Below are 18,407 nucleotides of genomic sequence, written 5' to 3' on the forward strand. Positions count from 1 at the left end.
GTTAAGTTACTGAAGTGCTTCTCTTGAAATGAATAAACAGTGATATGCTAACTTTACTGAAAATGCTTATAGCTTGTTCCTGCTGAGTGTTTGACTAGCTCTACAATAATTAAAACTGGAAGGGTCCCTGTTACTATATAATTGTAAAGTATTGTGGAACTATTAATTTACCAGTGACAAAATTGATCAAAATATTTCTAAAACAGTAAAATCTTTTGTTCAAATAAAACACTTTCAGAAATGCAACTTTATATGCTGAAGGTTAATTTTTTGCTTTTTCCACCTCCTTCCTCAGTGACCAGGAAGTGATCATTTTTATATAGGATTTTAACTTTTTTCCATTCCTCTTTGCTGGTATTGTAGCAAGCTGCTTTGACTTGAAATTAAGAAGGGTAAAGTTGTGGAACTACATGGTATTATATTTGCAACAGCTAGTTTTGCAGGCCTGAACAATGAATGCGGACTTCTGATATCAAGGCAGAGGGCTCCTCCCTCAAACATTCTTGATTGTCTAAGCTGGCACCAATCCTTCTCTTCTTGTGTACCTCATGGGTGTCAAGAATCTAAATTTAACTCTGTCTGCTGGTTGTAGCTCCTATCAGTAGGATATTCAAGTAGTCTACTGGTTACATTCCTCAGCAGGTACTGTGTTTGAGGATCCTTTCTTAAACGCATTCTTGCAATCTACTCATGATCAAAGGGAGCTGCTGTGAATTCAGGCACAGATTTAGACTTCTAGATGCATATTTAGGCAGCTAATTCTAGGATCCTATTTATGAAAATCTTGGCCACAAAGCCTTAGGTTTTGTACACTTGTGTTTATGAAATATTCTTAGTAGTCAATACATACATATATTAGTAATTTGATTTTTTTTACTTAGATTCACTGGCTTGCTGTCAATGGGCGAACAGAACTACTTCATGATCTTGTACAGCATGTCAATAACGTAGATGTTGAAGATGCAATGGGGCAGACAGCACTACACGTGGCTTGCCAAAATGGTCACAAGACAGTAAGTTCATAAAACTCATTTGAAAGGACTGTAATTGTTAAAACCTTGGTAATACTTGTCTCTTTTAAAAAATAAAATATATATACTTGAAACTATGGCTAGTCATACACCTTTATAAATGATAGAATTATTCACATGCCTATCTTAATAATTCTTAACTACATGTACTCATATAGGAATAAATGGTTTATTCTTGTGTGGGTGATCCTGCAGTCTCCTTTGAGAGTTTAAATAATTTAATGCACATCCCACAGCTGTTCATACAGTTGATTAATCTATTATTGCATAGTTGATTGCAGATCTTGGTGTAGTGTTTTAATGTTCTTGAATTTTTTTTATGCATTACTCATTGTAATGTATAGTATTTTGAGCCATGTTTGTCAGAATGATTACATATAGAAAAGCGTATATGGCAACTTGGTTACTTTTAATCAGATACAGTTAAGTGTTTGTACTCTATCTTGGGGATTGATTTTGCATTAGGATTAAGCATATACATATAGAATAGATGTGTACAGATTTGAACCTTTTAAAAAAAAAAGTATTTTAAGATCATATGGACCACTGATCCTATTATCCAGTGATATAGACCACTTTGAGTAAGCAGTGATCTCTGGACTATTTCCCAGCCCAATTCTCCATTCTACCGCGGTCAAAAAGTTACTCTGTGAACCACCAGAAAGGGCTCCTGATGGCAAGCTGTCAAAGGTTACAAGTTTCAAGACATCACCTAGCAATCAGACTGATAATTATAGACACATCTACATCATGTGGATGGGATAGAGTTGAGGTTGTTTAAGTACCTTAACTCAGCATTTTCATACTTTACACTGTTTGCTTTTACTTAGTTTCCTCTTAATATATTTTTCAAAACTACAATATTTTTTAAACTCAATTTACTTATAAATATTTAAACTTCAGTATAAGCTTTTTGGGAGGATCTGATTTCAGTGATGTTACAGAATTGCCAAAGTCCTATAAAAGGCATTTTTATTAAAAAGCCAAGTCCTAGAAATAGAGACTAGAACATGTGAAAGCTTTTCAGGGTTTAACTGTCATAATCCTTTTCTTAATGTTTAGGTATCTTGTTTTTGAGATGTATTACTGGAAATTAAATCTACTCGTATAACTGAAGAGAGATGCATAAAGCTAAACAGTTTCAAGCCAAGTGATATTTTTGTTAGTTTCTTTCTAGTTTTGACACTACTTTTTTTTTTCCCGAAAGACAGTGCAGTGTTTATTAGACAGTGGTGCAGATATTAACAGGCCAAACGTGTCAGGAGCAACTCCGCTCTATTTTGCTTGCAGGTATGGTATGTTTGACTTCCAAATACTGTACAAAATGTAAAATTTTAATTTTTAAATACACAAAACTACACTAATTCAATGTATAGCAAAGAACCCAAATCAGGAAATATGAAAACTAAGAATGTATTTAGTCTAAACTCTGCCTCTTGCTGGAATGCTGTATGGTATAGTATTTGAATATTTTGTCAGAAGTTTTAGACATGCACATGTATATAAGATTACATGTCTGTTAATATTGCAGGCTAAGCACCTTTCTACCAGGGTATACCCTAATAAACTAATAAGTCATAATTTTAGATTTAAAATAAGGAAGCTGTTAAAATAACCAATATTTAACCAACTTTGCATGCTGGGTCAATATTCCAGATGTACAATATATTCTTGATATACAATTCTCAAACAACACTATGGGGGAAAAAAAATTCAGACAATCAAAGGTACTAGTCTTCCTGGAAGGTTATATCTGTGGCAAGTTTAAGACTTCATTGTAAGGCTAATTTTGTTCCAGTTCTGTTTTTAAAACAGTTGTTTGTTTAAAAAAAATATTTGAGGAGGTGGCAAATTGAGCATGTGAAAAAGGCAGATGCTAATGGAAATGGTTTGGAACCATTGCTGTAATGGATGCTAACCTATAATATGGTTAAACATGCCTTTTATAAATCATGCTCTGTTATAAACTAACCAACATAAAGTGAATCAGCTATCTGAACTACTTTGTCATAAAATACAAACCCATGTCCTAAAGCAGGGGTGGGCAAACTTTTTGGGCCGAGGGCTACATCTGGGTGGGGAAATTGTATGCAGGGGCAAGAGGTGGGGTGCAAGAGGGGTGCGGACTGCAGGAGGGGGCTCAGGGCCGTGGGTTGGGGTGCATGAGGGGTGTGGGGTGCAGCAGGGGGCTCAGGGCAGGAGGTTGGGGGGCAGGAGGGGCCTGGGGTGCAGCAGGGGGCTCAGGGCAGGGGGTTGGGATGCAGGAGGGGTGCACGGTGCAGGCAGGAGGCTTAGGGAAGATGAGGGTGGGGTGCAGGAGGGGTTCGGGCTCCAAGGTGGCGGCGGTGCGCACCGGGGCCAGGGCAGGTTCCCTGGGGAGGAGGGACCCGGAGGGGAGGAGAGGCGAAGGGCTACGTGTGCGCTGCCCTTGCTGTGCCTCCAGGTACCTTCCCCGAAGCTCCCATTGGCTGCGGTTCCCCATTCCTGGCCAATGGGAGCTGTGGGGGGCGGTGCTGGGGGCTGCAGGGACATTAGGCCGGCCACTGCTGAGAGCAGTGCGGGGCCCAGAGCACCCAGGTGGGCAATCCCGCGGGCTGGATCCAAAGCCCTGAGGGGCCATAATTTGTCCAGCCCTGTCCTAAAGACTTAGTATTGGAGTGAAATTTTGTTTTCTACGTTGTTTAATTCAATTTCCAATGGCTCCTTATTTTAGTTGGATCCATTCAGCTATTTGTTGGGACAGCTACAATTCTGTAATCCTGGTGCTTTGATTACAGGTTAAATAGTTCACCTGTTGTGAAATTATAAATGTAAACAAAGTGAGAAATGGGCTGACATGGTGGCCTGCTAAGAGCTAAATTGTGGAGCCTGGTCCGCTGGAGGTCAGACATATGCTGGCTCTTGGCAGTTGGGGAGAGGGGAAGGAGAGAATAAATAGAAGCTAGCTAATTGAAGGTCTCCCTGCACTCAGTTTAGGGATTGGTATCGATATTAGAAGCAGCAGCTGAGTTGCTCCAGATTGGTATATCTCCAATTATTACTAGAAGCGGGAGGGATAGCTCAGTGGTTTAAGCATTGGCCTGCTAAACCCAGGGTTGTGAGTTCAATCCTTGAGGGGGGCACTTAGGGATGTGGGGCAAAAATCAGTACTTGGTCCTGCTAGTGAAGGCAGGGGGCTGGACTTCAATGACCTTTCAAGGTCCCTTCCAGTTCTAGGAGATAGGATATCACCTTTAATTTATTTAAACCTTCCAGAAAAGAAAGGATTGTGTGGTGGGTTCAATGGTGACTTCTAGAAATGAAAAATCCTTGGTTGAGAAACTTCCTGGTTCAGATAAAGTCAAGGAGAGAACCCCAAAATGTTAATTTTATATTCCAGTTGCATTCTAATTGGGGTGGATTTGATTTTAAATCAAATTGATTTAAATCATGATTTAAATCACTGGGCAGGAGGACTTGATGTAATCATGGTTTTCTACATAAAAGTGCATTCTTGTTGGTTGTTATAACCTTAATACATATTCTTCACAACTCAGAGAGAGATGTAGGTTTTGTTTTTAGAAAGTACACACTATACATTTTTAAACAGTGATTTATTTTGTAAACTTTTCAGATTTAGTTTTACAGCTATATCAGAAAATGAATGATTGTTTGGTTATTTCATTTACCAAAGGTAACTGAAGCAGATATTTATGAAATCATTGGGAGGTGAACTATAGCCAGTTCAACAGGTTAATTATTAATATTTGGAGGATTTTCTTGCCATGCTGTATTAGGAGGAGAACATTACCAGACAGACATTTAAATTGTTTTATTTTAACTAAAACTATAACATTAAGTATTCTGGATTTTTTTCTTCAACAGCGAACTTATATTTTAATAAAAGAAGCACATGTCCCTCACTTCTCACATTTATCTCCAGACTTCTTCTCCTTGTCCAGATCTATTCCACCCCCAAAAGCCTTCTATTCATTGAACTTTTTGAAACTTTGCACTTTTAGAGAGGTAAGGGATTGCCTCTGTGCACACAGATTTGCAGAGGGACAATAGAGCTGAGGTCTGTCTGTCTGTCTGTTTGTTAATAAACAAACATTTTTGCTGTTAACAAGCATGTTACCTCTGGAGACACAAATCTGCAGTTTGAGAACTGCAAAACTAAGCATCTCTGATGGTGCTCAATCTAGAAGATACTGAGTCTCATTGGGTAGATAGAAAGATTAACCTAAATAATCTATACAGACGTCTGTGGAATCCCTAATCAATGAACTATTGGAACTCATTTACAAAACTTTTCTGAAACATTAAATGCATATATTGTCTCATACTATAGAACTAGAATTTATAATCCCTATTCCATGATGAGATCTTTGAGCTATAATGTGTCTTAATTAAAACTATCTTTAGATTGCTTTTTTCCTCAAAAAGCATTCTATCAAAAAAATTCGATTTAAATAAAAAAAATCGGATTTAAAAAAATCATTGATTTTTTTTTGTCCATCCTGATTCTAATATGTATATCTCCAATAATCTGCAAAATATTTTCTATGTTTAAGGGCATACAGGGGTTAAGACTAATTATTTTCGGAATGAAATGCATGTAATACACTTAAAGCCACATTACTTGGGCTTTGTAGGAGATGTTTAAGGGCTGAACAAATCTAGGGTCAGGGCATTGGAATGAAGTATAGAGCCTCTGTGGCTGGAGTAGTAATGGAAGCTCTCATGCAGGGTTTTAGGCCAATTGGTTTTGAGGAGTAGTCAATTTAGTAATCCTCTCCTGTGCAACTGCTTAATTTGCAGTGGGTAAAGACCGTCCTTGATTGGTGTAGAAGCCTTTGTGCCAGGTCTTCCTGGAGGGCTGAATTTCACCCATTCTGAAATAAAAACTACTGTAATTGATGGTATATGCCTAAAAATCGAGCACTTGTAAAGGCTAACACCATTTTATAACATGCTATTATAGTATTCTGGTGACTATAGAAGCACTTATATCTAATTTTTCATTTCTCCTTTTAAAATTTAATTGGAAAATGAATTTTCTTAAGTGTAGCCATATGGAATGTGTGGCATAATTACTGCTTTTTTGGTCTTTAATGGGTCACCACTGGCTGCAACAATAAAGTAGCTGATTATATGTTACGTAAAGTAGTTATACTGTTTCCTTGACCCAGAGCTTTGACAATGAGATGTATTAGACTTTGAAATAGTCTCCCAAGGGAAGTAGTAAAGCCCATCACTCTGAATACTTTTATCTAGATTGGACAAAGCACTAAAAACTTATTGTAAAAAAACCACACACATGCACCACATTATTGCACTGTCAGGATGATGTACTGGATGACAGAATAGGTCTGTTTTGTCTTTCAGACTCCACTCATGCAAATATAGAGTATTTAACATTGCTGTATTTGAGTTTTTTTAATAACAGATAACTTCTGTTTTCTTACCCTTACAATCTATTGTAAGAACATGGTTAGTTAGAGACGTTATATAAGTGATTCTTTTATTTAAAATGTATTGGATGAAAGCTTAGTAGGCATCTGGAAACAATCATTTCATCTTCTCTAAGTACACTTTTCCAATGTAAAAGTGGCATTAAAAATGTCTATATTTTTCCTTGTGCACTGTATTACACTTAGGAACCATCAAATGGGCCTAGAGGCTACTTCTGGTCAGAGTGTTCCTGTATGAATATGCAAAAAATTCCAATTCAGGCCAGTGCTTGTAATATACCTTTGCAATAGGCTGAAGAACAGCCACTTAACAGTGGTCCCTCTGACACAGAAGAGGGGTCATCTTACATTCTGTGCTTCTACTTATGGATTTCTGTAATGTAACTTCATGCATTTGGTCCCTAGTTTGTATTGGTTTGGGAATCAAAGTTTGTGAGGAACACCTATTGCACTGTTAGCATATAATGTAGACATATGTACCACTCCTGGGCTAAATACTTTATCGTAAACCTTCTCCTTTATTTCATGTAGCCATGGTCAAAGAGACACTGCACAAATCCTTTTGATGAGAGGAGCCAAATACTTACCAGACAAAAATGGAGTTACACCACTGGATCTCTGTGTACAGGTATAAATTTGCTTTACATTCACTGGTGTTCTGTGTAAAATTGATATGAAATGATTTTTTTCCCCTCCTCCTTTATTTCTGCTATCTGCAAACAATGACTTCATCCCTAGAGGTCAGAGACCTCTTTTGAGGAGTTTCAGGGAAGCAGTTTCGCCTGACTCTTTTTTGGTTTGACTTCTTGGATTAGTTCAGAATAGCAAAACATGCCATTTTTTGTCTATTCCATTAGACAATGTTTTATTCTTCTTCTCCTGAGTAATTAGGAAGAATGTATATTCTTGCTACAATCCAAATCAACCAAGATTACCTTCTGATTAGAGTAGGCATATAGAAGATTGATGCTTCTGTCACAAAATAGCTGCTCACAAGATTAGGGTCTTAAAAGAAGTAAACAGACAGCCGTTCACTTAGTCTCTTCTTAAAGGCCACATTTATTCAGACCATAATTACATCATCTTGGGGTAACACCTTCTCTTTTAGGTGTTCATGTGCAAACTGCTAAAACAGCTAAGAGCCGAAGGCCTCTACGTAAGAGTAACTTATTACTTCAGATGTTAACTTTTCAAGGAGATCAAGAAGATTTTGCTGCTGAGCCTTCAGTTTTTTAAAGGTATTGCAATCTCTACATCAGGCCTCTATTTTAAAAACAATGAGGATGTTATGACTTCCTGTTCCTACGCATTTTCAGCTGCCATGCAAAACAAAATCTAGTTTTGTCAGAAGTCTACGAGGTTTTATAGAACGTAAGTACATTAGTGAGTATCTTGTAACTCCAGTGACCTGTTTCTTTTTGTTTGGCAAGACAAAGGGTCAAGATTCAGGATACTAAATACACTATTTCCAAGTCATCTTTAAAGGTTAGGAAAGGTCACTTAGGCAGTAGTTCTACTATTCATGCTTCTGGACTCTTTTAAAGACGGATGATTCTGAAAGATTTATTTAATAGATTAATCTGTAAAATGTCTTGCTCAATTCACAACACTTTTAGCATCACCTTTGTATCTAATAAGTCTAAGGGTTTTAATTACTATCACTTTGGGCACAGTTTCCTCAGTGCCAGTACGCTGCTTTCCCTCAGTCTACATCTTTGCTAGCATTTCTTTTGGTTCTACAAAAGTCTTAGGGAGTAACATACCTTTAATATAATTCCAAATCAGGTTTAACCTGTAAAGTGTCTTTAGTTCATCAATGATGAGCTCATAGTGGAAGAACTCATATAACACCATTTAGCATATGCAAGATTCTCTAAGTGGAAAATTTTGACATTAATTAGAATTTATTAATTTGTTTTAATTAGAAAAATTAAACAAATAGCTGATTTGTTTCCAGCACAGTAGGTGGAATCTACACAGTGTAAGTTAGGAAATGGGTAAATGATACATTGATATCCTAGAGATAGGAAAGAGTATTAAGGATGTTGTTGCGTCTAGGACAGTACTGAATAGAACATCTAGAGGCTTTAAGATGCTTTATAAGAATGGCCATGGCCCATCTAGTCGGGTATCCTGTCTTATGACAGTGGCAAATGCCAGACATTTCAGAAGGAAATGAACAGAACAATTATTGAATGATTTGTCCCCTGTCATCCAGTCCTAGCATCTGGCCGTCAGAGGCTTCAGGACACCCAGAGTCTGGGTTGCATCCCTGACCATGTTGGCTAATAGCCACCTATCCTCCATGAACTTATCCAATTCTTTTTTTAACTCACTTATACTTTATATCCTTTTAAATACTACACTAGGCCATCCTTAGCATGTTTCTTTCCTATATATTTATCAAAACTGTATTTCCTAACCACTACTTTTTTATATTGCTCACTCCTAATAGTTCTGCATTGGTAGCTCAACTCATTTGTGATGAAAAGGGAGTGGTTACTGCTCCTTTGGTGCATTTAATTTTGAATACATCATTCTTCTCGCTCTCTCTGGCACCCCCTCCCTGCAATCTGAGAAACCAGATTGCAGAACTGAGACTTGTTTTAGACTTTTATCACAGTCAGCCAGCTAATCTCTGCTGGGATTGTGTTCTGTGCTGAGTGAGCAGTGAAAGGAATGCCAGCTGGGGGATTCCTCTAATATGTATAGCTTCTTATTTTGCATATTTTCTTCATCAACCAGCATATTCTGGCATGACTCTAGTTTGATACCTGAAGTACTGTGCTCCATGGACTGACAGGAACTTGGGATGTGTTTGTGCAAGTGCTCAGTTCTGGGGGGATTACACTTGGCTGACTTCCAGAGTGTCATTTACTGGCGCTTAAAGGAGGCCTTTCTAGTGGGCTTTGTTTGTAAAGATGTTTGTGACACAGGACCTTGAAGATGGTGCTGATGTGAAACTGTTGAGGAAACTGAGGGTTATGAAGACTTATATTAATATTCTAATACTTTTAAATATAATTGAAGCATAAGTGCTGTTGACTGGTAGGGAAAGCCAAAAGTCATCTAGGGTAGATTTCCTGAAACAAAATTAGAGATGTGATATAATTCAGAACTCCAGATTTTGGGAATCTTTTGGGAAGTTTATTTCTAAACCAGGTGTCTTGGGCACATGTCTAGTCATAATACTTTGATTTTTTTTTGTCTTGTTCATTTTAATTAAAGTTATACATTGTTTATGTGATTATCCTATTGCCAGGATCTGTAAGATAAAAAAAAGTGTCCCATGAGCTTGTGGTTTGGGAAACGTTAGCTAAGGCATCTTAACCTTGTTTTGGGGAATTAGTTTTCTGGGTGCAACAAGCTAGAATAGCAATACTTACCAAATGTGAAAGCAGGAGCTAATTCCATTATGATTTGTGTATAAATCTATTGTTTTCAGCATTCTTCTTAATTATCAGTTAAAATTGCTGCTGGAATGTAAAGTTATTGTAGTTTCTCAAGGATTAAATTGATTACTTTGAGAAGAGAAACTGAGATTACTAACGATTGACACATGAATGTTCATTTATCTGTAACAAAAAATCCACTCAACACCTAAAGTCCACTTTTTATTTAACTTTCAAGTCTTTACTTTGAGATTAGGACTTAAGAGTCTTTTGCATTTGCTCCTTAGTATTGGATGGATTGCCTGGCTGTAAATATAAATATAGCACTTGTTTTTAAAATTGTTTTACAATAGTTGTTACTTTAAAAATGCTGTCTTACAGGGTGGGTATGGAGAGACTTGTGAAGTTTTAATACAACATCATCCTAGACTCTTCCAGGCAATTATTCAAATGACACAGAATGAAGAGCTACGGGAAAACATGGTAATACATATGTTCTATGCTCTGTCTACGTGTGTTTCTGTCTCACTCTAAGTCCCCATAGGCCTTGCGCCCTCTGTCTACTTCTGTATCTTTCCCTGCAATTTAAACATCTCAAACTTGATGTTTAAACCCAAATTCAGTGAAGTTGAAGCCCACATTGTTACATTACAATGTGTGTTTAAACCTGAAATTTTTGTTTGTTTTACATGCAGCACCTCAATGACAACTGGAGACTTCCAGCAGTTCTGGGGCAGAACCCTTTAAACATGGAGAACTGGGGAGGGGGGGCGTATGTATATATTGTACAGAACTTCATGTTCTGATAAAGATGTACTGATTTAACATGAAAATGTATAATGAGGTAGTCCAGTGATTGTTAATATGTCGTAATTTTCTACCATGGAGTGCTGGCCTGAAATTCAGTTTAGGTTACAAGTAAATGAGTTTGGATTCTATCTAGAGCCCTGTTAATGTGCTGTCATTATAACTTTGGCAGACTGGTCTGAACAGAATAAGAACTGGAAGAGTAGGCCTTTTGTAGGTTCTTAGCAAAAAATCTTTGGTACAGCACTATAAATGCACATTGTACTTCAGAATGAGGCATATTCTCCTTAAATAATAGCTTCTGTAGATACATCACACACCCATTTTAGGGTGTATGCCCTGAATCGTTTGGAAGATAATGATTATTCACCTCCTTCCCTCCCAGATTCTTATCTAATCTGTACCCACGGTTGATGGGTCTTGAAATAATTTCCAGCCCATTTCCTTCTCAATAGTTCTCTACCTTATTCCTTTTACTAGTATAAACAGGGTCAGCCTTAGGGAAAATGGCACCCTGGGCGAACTTGTATTTTGGTGCCCTGCAGGCTCCCCACTCTCCCATCACCCCTGGCCCCCACAGGCTCCCTGGGCTCCCCTTCCCCCTCATCTCTGTTCCCCGCTGCCTCCCCGCAGTGCTTGAAAGAGGTGCCAGAGGTCTGCCTCCGCACCAATTAAGCACTGGCTGGACAATCTGATGGTGGCTGCTGGTCAGGTGCCCGGCTCTGAAGGCAAAGCCACAGCCAGCAGCAGCGCAGAGGTAAGGGTGGGACGGTATATGGTGTATTGTCACCCTCACTTCTGCGCTGTTGCTATGGGTTGTAGTGTCTGGTGCTCAGCCTGCAGCTCAAGGCGGGCTTTGTGCTGTCACATGGGGGCTGTATCTTAACAAAGCCCACAGCCCTTCTGCAACCCTCTGGCCACTCCTGGCTCACCAGGGGCACCATTTCAGATTTTGTAGGGTGGGCGGCAACTTCAAACATGATTCCAGGGGCTACTTAGACATCTGAAAACTTGTTTTTGTGCAGTTAACTTAAGAATTAGCTGACAGGAGCACTGTATCTAGTTGCTATATAAAGAAAGAAAAAATATATACAAACTCAAACTAAAGACACATTTTAAGTTTTATATGTAAATTTAGAACAATGAGATAATGCAGCAAGATATTCCCAATCCCAAGCTTTGAGGAAACTGTTCTGGAGCTTTAACACAGATATCAGAAACACAAGTTTGATATTTTGGACATTTATCTTTAGTAGAGATAAATAAAACTGCTTTCTTTCTCTAACACACTCTGTTACTGCCATTATCTACTGTATTTTAGCCAATTGTTTTTTACTCCATTAAAAATGTATTTATTTAATTTTAACACGTGATTAAGGATTCTTCTCTTTTAGTGAGAATGGGAATTCTCCTCCTATTTTATTTTGGAATTTGTTCACTGATGACAATCGTGTATGTGACTCACTAACCTTTAACTCCTTCCTTGCTTTGAACTGCATTTATTTTCATACAAATTTTAAGTTGTTTTACCGATATAAGTAAAAATAAGTGACCTTCGTCTGCACAGTGTCTAAAGTTGTGTTTAGCTAATTTTTTTTAAACTGGCTCTGCTAAAGTGAATACAACTAAATTTACATTCTAGAAGGATACCGTTATTTGGTTGTACCACTTTAAATAATGAATTACAAAGCACAATATTGTAATAAAAGTAGTAATAATTACTCCAGCCAGGCATTTTAGAACTCAGTACTTTTAAGCATAAGAGAGAAATAAAATTATGAAATACGCAGACTAGTAAAAATGCTAAAATAACAGTACTGTAATCCTTAACAACTTGGAAAGAATAAAATTACAGAGAAATATGTGCATTGCGCATTTCAACAGGAAGTACCAAGAAGTAACAACAATAATAATGCAATTATATGTTGGGGGGAGAGTGTGTGTGTGTGTGTGTGTGTGTGTGTGTGTGTGTGTATGAAGTCCAGCAGCTCCCACTCATTATTAGGGCCCTACCAAATTCACAGTTTACTTTGGTCAATTTCACGGCCACAGGGGGCAGAAGCCTGGAGCTCTGGCAGGAGCTGTCGGGGGTGAAAGCCCTGAGTCCTGGTTGGAGCAGCGAGGAGTGGCAGCCCCCAGCCGAGGGCTCTGAGCCCAGGTGGGAGCCAAAGAGGTGGGGCAGGGGGGCCCTGAGCCTGGCAGGAGTTGCGGGGGCTGAAGCTGTGGGGGTGGCAGCTACCACATCATGCAAGAAACCTGGCTAGGGTTGGAAACTGACTAGAGACTGTAATGTGTCAGAGACTCCCTGCAGGAGGGTAGGCCTGACACAGACTGTTCATTTGAATGGTTACCAGAAATCCCCTGGTGTGCATGAAGGCAAGAAGCTGCATCTGGGGTCTGTATGAAAAGAAGAGGGCTGAAAGCTGAGCTCAGCAGGGCTGAAGATTCTTTTGGGCTAGGTTTGAGGAAAAATTTTTGGGGTGGGAGGTGGGGGGGCTGGGAATGGATGCAAGAATATGCATGAAGAGAAAGGAATAGGAAAAGTAACAAGGGATGACAGCAGGCATAAAAGGATGTAGTGAAGAGCACAGATAGAAGTTAGAAGATTTTTGTGACTGGGAAAACTTTCAAGGTCCTGGACAGTGAGGGGTGAAAGGAGGAATTGAAGGTAGAGAAGAGACTTTGGATGTTGGCAAGATAAGTGTGCTTGGGAGAAGTAAAGTTGTTTAGCAAGGAAGAGGAGGAATGAATTTAAGTGGTTAGCACAATTTGGACTTTGGAGCTCATCACTATTTGAATAAGAATGGAGGTAGTGAAAGTTAGGTTGCGATTCAAAATTTGAGTTCAGCCAGGCTATTGGTATAACATTATAGCGCAGCAAAGGAACAAATCAAGAAATTTAGTCATATTGGCAGAGTGATGAAGCTTGTGCTGGACTTGAATTTGCATTCTTACAAAAAAAATGGCACTTTGCTTAATGATGAATTTTATTAGTATTTTCAGAGCATTTATTCATACTATATTCTCAAGTCCTATAATACAAAAGCTAACTTCTAAAATATACATTTTTGAATAGATTTTCAGTTTAAAAGATCTTACTGAGTATTAGTGCTAATTATGAAATGGTTGGGCACATACATATTACTGTTTCTATGGGGTTCCTGCCTCACCTAGCTGTATGTTATGTTTTTGATTAATCTGTAATAGAACACTTAGTAATATCGCATGTTATCTACTTTATTTTACCATATCCAGTTGCGGCAAGTTCTAGAACACTTGTCCCAGCAGAGTGAAAGCCAGTACCTTAAGATCCTAACAAGCCTTGCTGAAGTTGCTACAACAAATGGTCACAAACTACTGAGGTAAGTGTCAAAATATGCAAGTAGGTCAGTAATAAAAAATAGTTAAAAGACGCTTGTTATATCAAGAACAGAATATTCATTTTCTCTTGATTTCTCACTCGGCTGGCATGAAAACACATCAGTCTTACTTGATAGAAACATTTGAAGAAAGGCCAAGCTAGTGGGGCTTTCATAATGCATTTTAAAAGGTTCTTTAAAAGAAACAGTCCAGTTTTTTTTAGTGGAGATCAGGTAGGCATTATGATTTCTGGGGCTCTGCAGTGCCAGATCTAGAATCTAGTGGAGTTTTCTGCCACTTCTTTTCAGTTGAAAGGGCAGATTAGGGTCAGGTAGTGAGCTGCAAAGCATGGGGCTCATAGTCATTCTTTGAGATTTTGGGTAAGTACATCTTTAGGATGGGTTTATTATGGGCTAATGCATTTTGTTTGGTTGTCAAGATCATCCAAATTCAACTGTTGGACAGATTCTGTAAGCTGTCTGCTGAGCTGTGAAAGCCATATACCACCTCCTGGCCCTTTCCTGCTGCCTGTTTCCTAGTCATCTCATTTGTACCTTTTAAATCTTAGCTTGTGTACCTGTGTGGATGATAGTCAACCATGTGTCTTAAGAATCCTTAATGACTGTGTGATGGGTTAGACCCCCCTTTGGGATGCCACCTGATGTACTATGGTTTCACTAAGACCCTCCTCCTGCTCCACTAGCCTGAACTCCCTCTCTCTGGTTTGCTGAATTAGGCTCTCCGGCCTCTTGCAGCTCACATACATAGGTAGGGCCACACGCAGCTGCAGACACAGACCAAAGTCAGATCTGTGTGTGAGGATTCACTCGGCACTCACGTGTACACCCCTTTTGGGGAATAAACCCCAAATAATAGTGTCTTGCATTGTATAGAAGGATCTGCACAGTGCAAACTCATAAAAATCTCCCTCTCCCTCAATGTGAAGAGAGATGCACAACTTCTTGCCCCCCCCTGCAACCACCCACTTTAGAAGTTGCACAAGCTGGGTTTAATAATAAACAAAACAAATGTATTAACTATAAAAGGTATATTTTAAGGGAGTATAAGATAACAAACAGAACAAAGCAAATAAAACAAAATATGCAAGCTAAGCTTAATACACTCAAGAAACAGGTTACAAAATGTAATTTCTTACCCTAAATGTTGTTTTAGGCAGGTTGCAAAGTTTCTGTAGCTTAGAGTTCCAGTTATACCTCTTTTCGGACTGGACCCCTGTCTCAGTCTGGACTCCCCCCTTGCCTTCCCTTCAAGTGTCTTTAGCTGTCTTTCTTCTTAGGCAGGCAGGCAATGGAGTAGAGTCCAGTTTGGCCACCTCCCCACCCTTCAATAAGATTTACATAAGGGCGGAATCTTTTGTTTCCCAAAACGCCCCCCTGCCTTCCTTCCTTTTAGTGGAAAGTTACAAGACGTCCAAGATAATGTTTAGTATCTGGTGACAAGACCACCTGGCCTAGTAGTGTCACAGCTACATCCCAGGATGCTTCTCAGGAAGGAGAGAGATTAGTATCTTCACAGTCTTGTTCTTTCTTCCTAATGGCCCATCAAATCTGATGGCCTGTTGTGTGATGGGTATCTTCCAAATACACACCCAGTTGCAATTGATATAGTCCATATTCCTAACTTTAGATACAGAAATGATACATGCGTATGAATTGGCTAATCACATTCAGTAAATCATAACCTTTCCAATGATCTCACAAGACCCATCATGCATAAAACATATCTTAGTTATGCCATATTCATATCATAACAATATTTCTATGAAGAATATGGGGTGTAATGTCACAGACCATGTCTGCCATTTTACAAAGTTTAGCTAAAACTGTTGCTTCATGTTCCTTCAGCTAAATGTCGCCCTAACATAAGTGCTTCTACAAGGCAGAATAGTGCGATTGTTTGACTGTGTGGGTGTTTGAAAAGTGTGAATTGGGAGTGCTTTGTTCCAGGTGGGCCTTGAGTGGTTGATTGGAGAGCAGGCTTTGAGCCAGGCCACCTGCTTCGAGCCAGCAGCCTTATAAAAAGGCAGCCAGTTGCAAACAGCGGACAGGAAAACAGAGTGAGTTTGCCTGGGAGTTCGCCTGCGGGGAGGTCACACAGAGTGTTTTTGCTTTACAGGCTCCTGTGAGCATTACATACAACATCTGAGGAGCCTTTTAGAAGGAAGACATGGATAGTGAGCAATCAGCTGTTGTGACCTGCTCAGAATGTGCCATGTTTGGCTTTCTCCCAGAAGACAGATGTGACTTAGTCTGTATGAAGTGCAAGCTGGTCTCCATATTGGAAGAGAAGGTTAGAGGACTGGAGAACCAAGTATCAACCCTGCGTTGCATCAGAGAAAATGAGGTTTTTTTGGATAGAAGTCAGTGTTTGCTTCCAGAACCAAAACATGCTGACGAATCAGAGAGTGAGGTGCAGAATGAGGAAGAGTATTGGCAGCAGGTGACCTCCAGAAGTAGAAAGAGGAGAACCTATGTACCCCCAATGCAGATAGAGGTGCGAAACCGTTTTGAGGCTCTCTCCACAGGTGGTACTGCGGAGAAGGATTTGAAAGAGCCCTCTGAGGGAAGATGTCAGAAGGAAATCCCATCAGCGGGGAAGTATGGGATGCATTGTCCTAAGGATGGGGGTTCCATGACCACCACTGTCAAGAGGAGACGGGTGGTGGTGGTTGGGGACTCCCTCCTAAGGGGGACGGAGTCATCCATTTGCAGCCCAGACCAGAGACTCGAACTGTGCTGCTTGCCTGGAGCTAGAATCCAGGATGTGACGGAGAGTTTGCCGAGACTGATCAAGGCCTCTGACTGCTACTCTTCCTACTTGTCCATGTGGGCACCAATGATACTGCCAAGAATGACCTTGAGCGGATCACTGCAGACTACGTGGCTCTGGGAAGAAGGATAAAGGAGTTTTAGGTGCAAATCATGTTCTCGTCCATCCTCCCTGTTGAAGGAAAAGGCCCAGGTAGGGACTGTCGAATTGTGGAGGTGAATGCGTGGTTACGCAGGTGGTGTCGGAGAGAGGGGTTTGGATTTTTCTACCATGGGATGTTCTGGGAAGAGGGGTTGCTAGGAAGAGATTTGATCCACCTAGTGAAGAGAGAGAAGAGCATCTTTGCAAGCAGGCTTGCTAACCTAGTGAGGAGGGTTTTAAACTAGGTTCGCTGGGGAATGGTGACCTAAGCCCAGAGGTAAGTGGGGGAGTGGGATACCAGGAGGAAACACAAGGAGGAGCGTACTAGACAAGAAGCTTCCTGATTCTTACTGAGAAAGTAGGGCAATCGGCTAGTTTTCTTAAGGGGCCTGTTGTGACGGGTTAAATCACAGAACCCCCCCCTTGGGAGCTGCCACCTGATGTGCCAAGACTACTTCTGCCCCTGCCTTCTTGCCCTGTCAGCTTAGGACTTCAGTGCCCTGCCTGGTTTGAGCCAGGTCTGAATCACATTCCCTAACAGCTGTAGGCTTACCTGAAAGCAGTTTACAGAAGTGTTCTTGTCTTTAACACTTAGATGCCCAACTCCCAATGGGGGTCTAAACCCAAATAAATCCATTTTACCCTGTATAAAGCTTATACAGGGTAAACTCATAAATTGTTCGCCCTCTATAACCCTGATAGAGATGCACAGCTGTTTGCCTCCAGGTATTAACACATACTCTGAGTTAATAATTAAAAAGTGATTTTATTAAATACAGAAAGTAGGATTTAAGTGGTTCCAAGTAGTAACAGACAGAAAAAAGTGAGTTAACAAGCCAAAAGAAAACAAAAACAAACCACGCAACTCTAAGCCTAATACAGTAATACAATTGAGTACAGATAATCTCACCCTGAAAGATATTTCAATATGTTTTTTTTCCCACAGACTGGATGCCCTTCTTAGTCTGGGCACAATCCTTTCCCCTGGTACAGCCCTTGTTCCAGCTCAGGTGGTAGCTAGGGGATTCCTCATGCTGGCTCTCCTATGCAAAGTCAAGCCAGGAGTCACCTGGGCAAGTTACATGTCCATGCAGTTACTTACCAGCCAAGCCACATTCCTAGGAAAGCCTAGATGTGAATTGGTGTCTTCAAGTTCATTGTTGTCTTAAGTATTTCTTGATTGGGCACTAACTGAGAATAGTCTTTTCTCAGGAAGCTGACCAACTGCTTCAGTACAGCCTACTTAGAATCAAACAAGTATGCAGGCAATATTTATAAATATTTATAATACAAAAAATTATACACACATGCAATAGGATTAATAGATTCAGTAGATCATAATCTTTACAGAGATATTACATGGTATATGTAGCATAAAATACATTCCAGTTATGTTCTATATATGTACATCCATGAGCATATTTCTGTAAAGC

General features: G+C 39.7%; 1 protein-coding gene across 2 annotated transcripts in view; it reads left to right on the plus strand.

Moving 5' to 3' along the window:
- HACE1 (HECT domain and ankyrin repeat containing E3 ubiquitin protein ligase 1) overlaps positions 1 to 18,407 on the plus strand; it is an 82,226-nt gene that overhangs the window by 11,431 nt on the left and 52,388 nt on the right. For both annotated transcript variants that reach the window (XM_039531001.1, XM_039531002.1), the window contains exons 6-10: positions 882 to 1,013; positions 2,239 to 2,321; positions 7,016 to 7,112; positions 10,258 to 10,359; positions 13,939 to 14,045. In XM_039531001.1, the coding sequence (XP_039386935.1) occupies positions 882 to 1,013; positions 2,239 to 2,321; positions 7,016 to 7,112; positions 10,258 to 10,359; positions 13,939 to 14,045 (521 nt within the window). The remainder of the gene's footprint in view (positions 1 to 881; positions 1,014 to 2,238; positions 2,322 to 7,015; positions 7,113 to 10,257; positions 10,360 to 13,938; positions 14,046 to 18,407) is intronic.

The sequence above is a fragment of the Mauremys reevesii genome, linkage group 3 (assembly GCF_016161935.1).
Source record: "Mauremys reevesii isolate NIE-2019 linkage group 3, ASM1616193v1, whole genome shotgun sequence".
NCBI lineage: Eukaryota > Metazoa > Chordata > Testudines > Geoemydidae > Mauremys > Mauremys reevesii.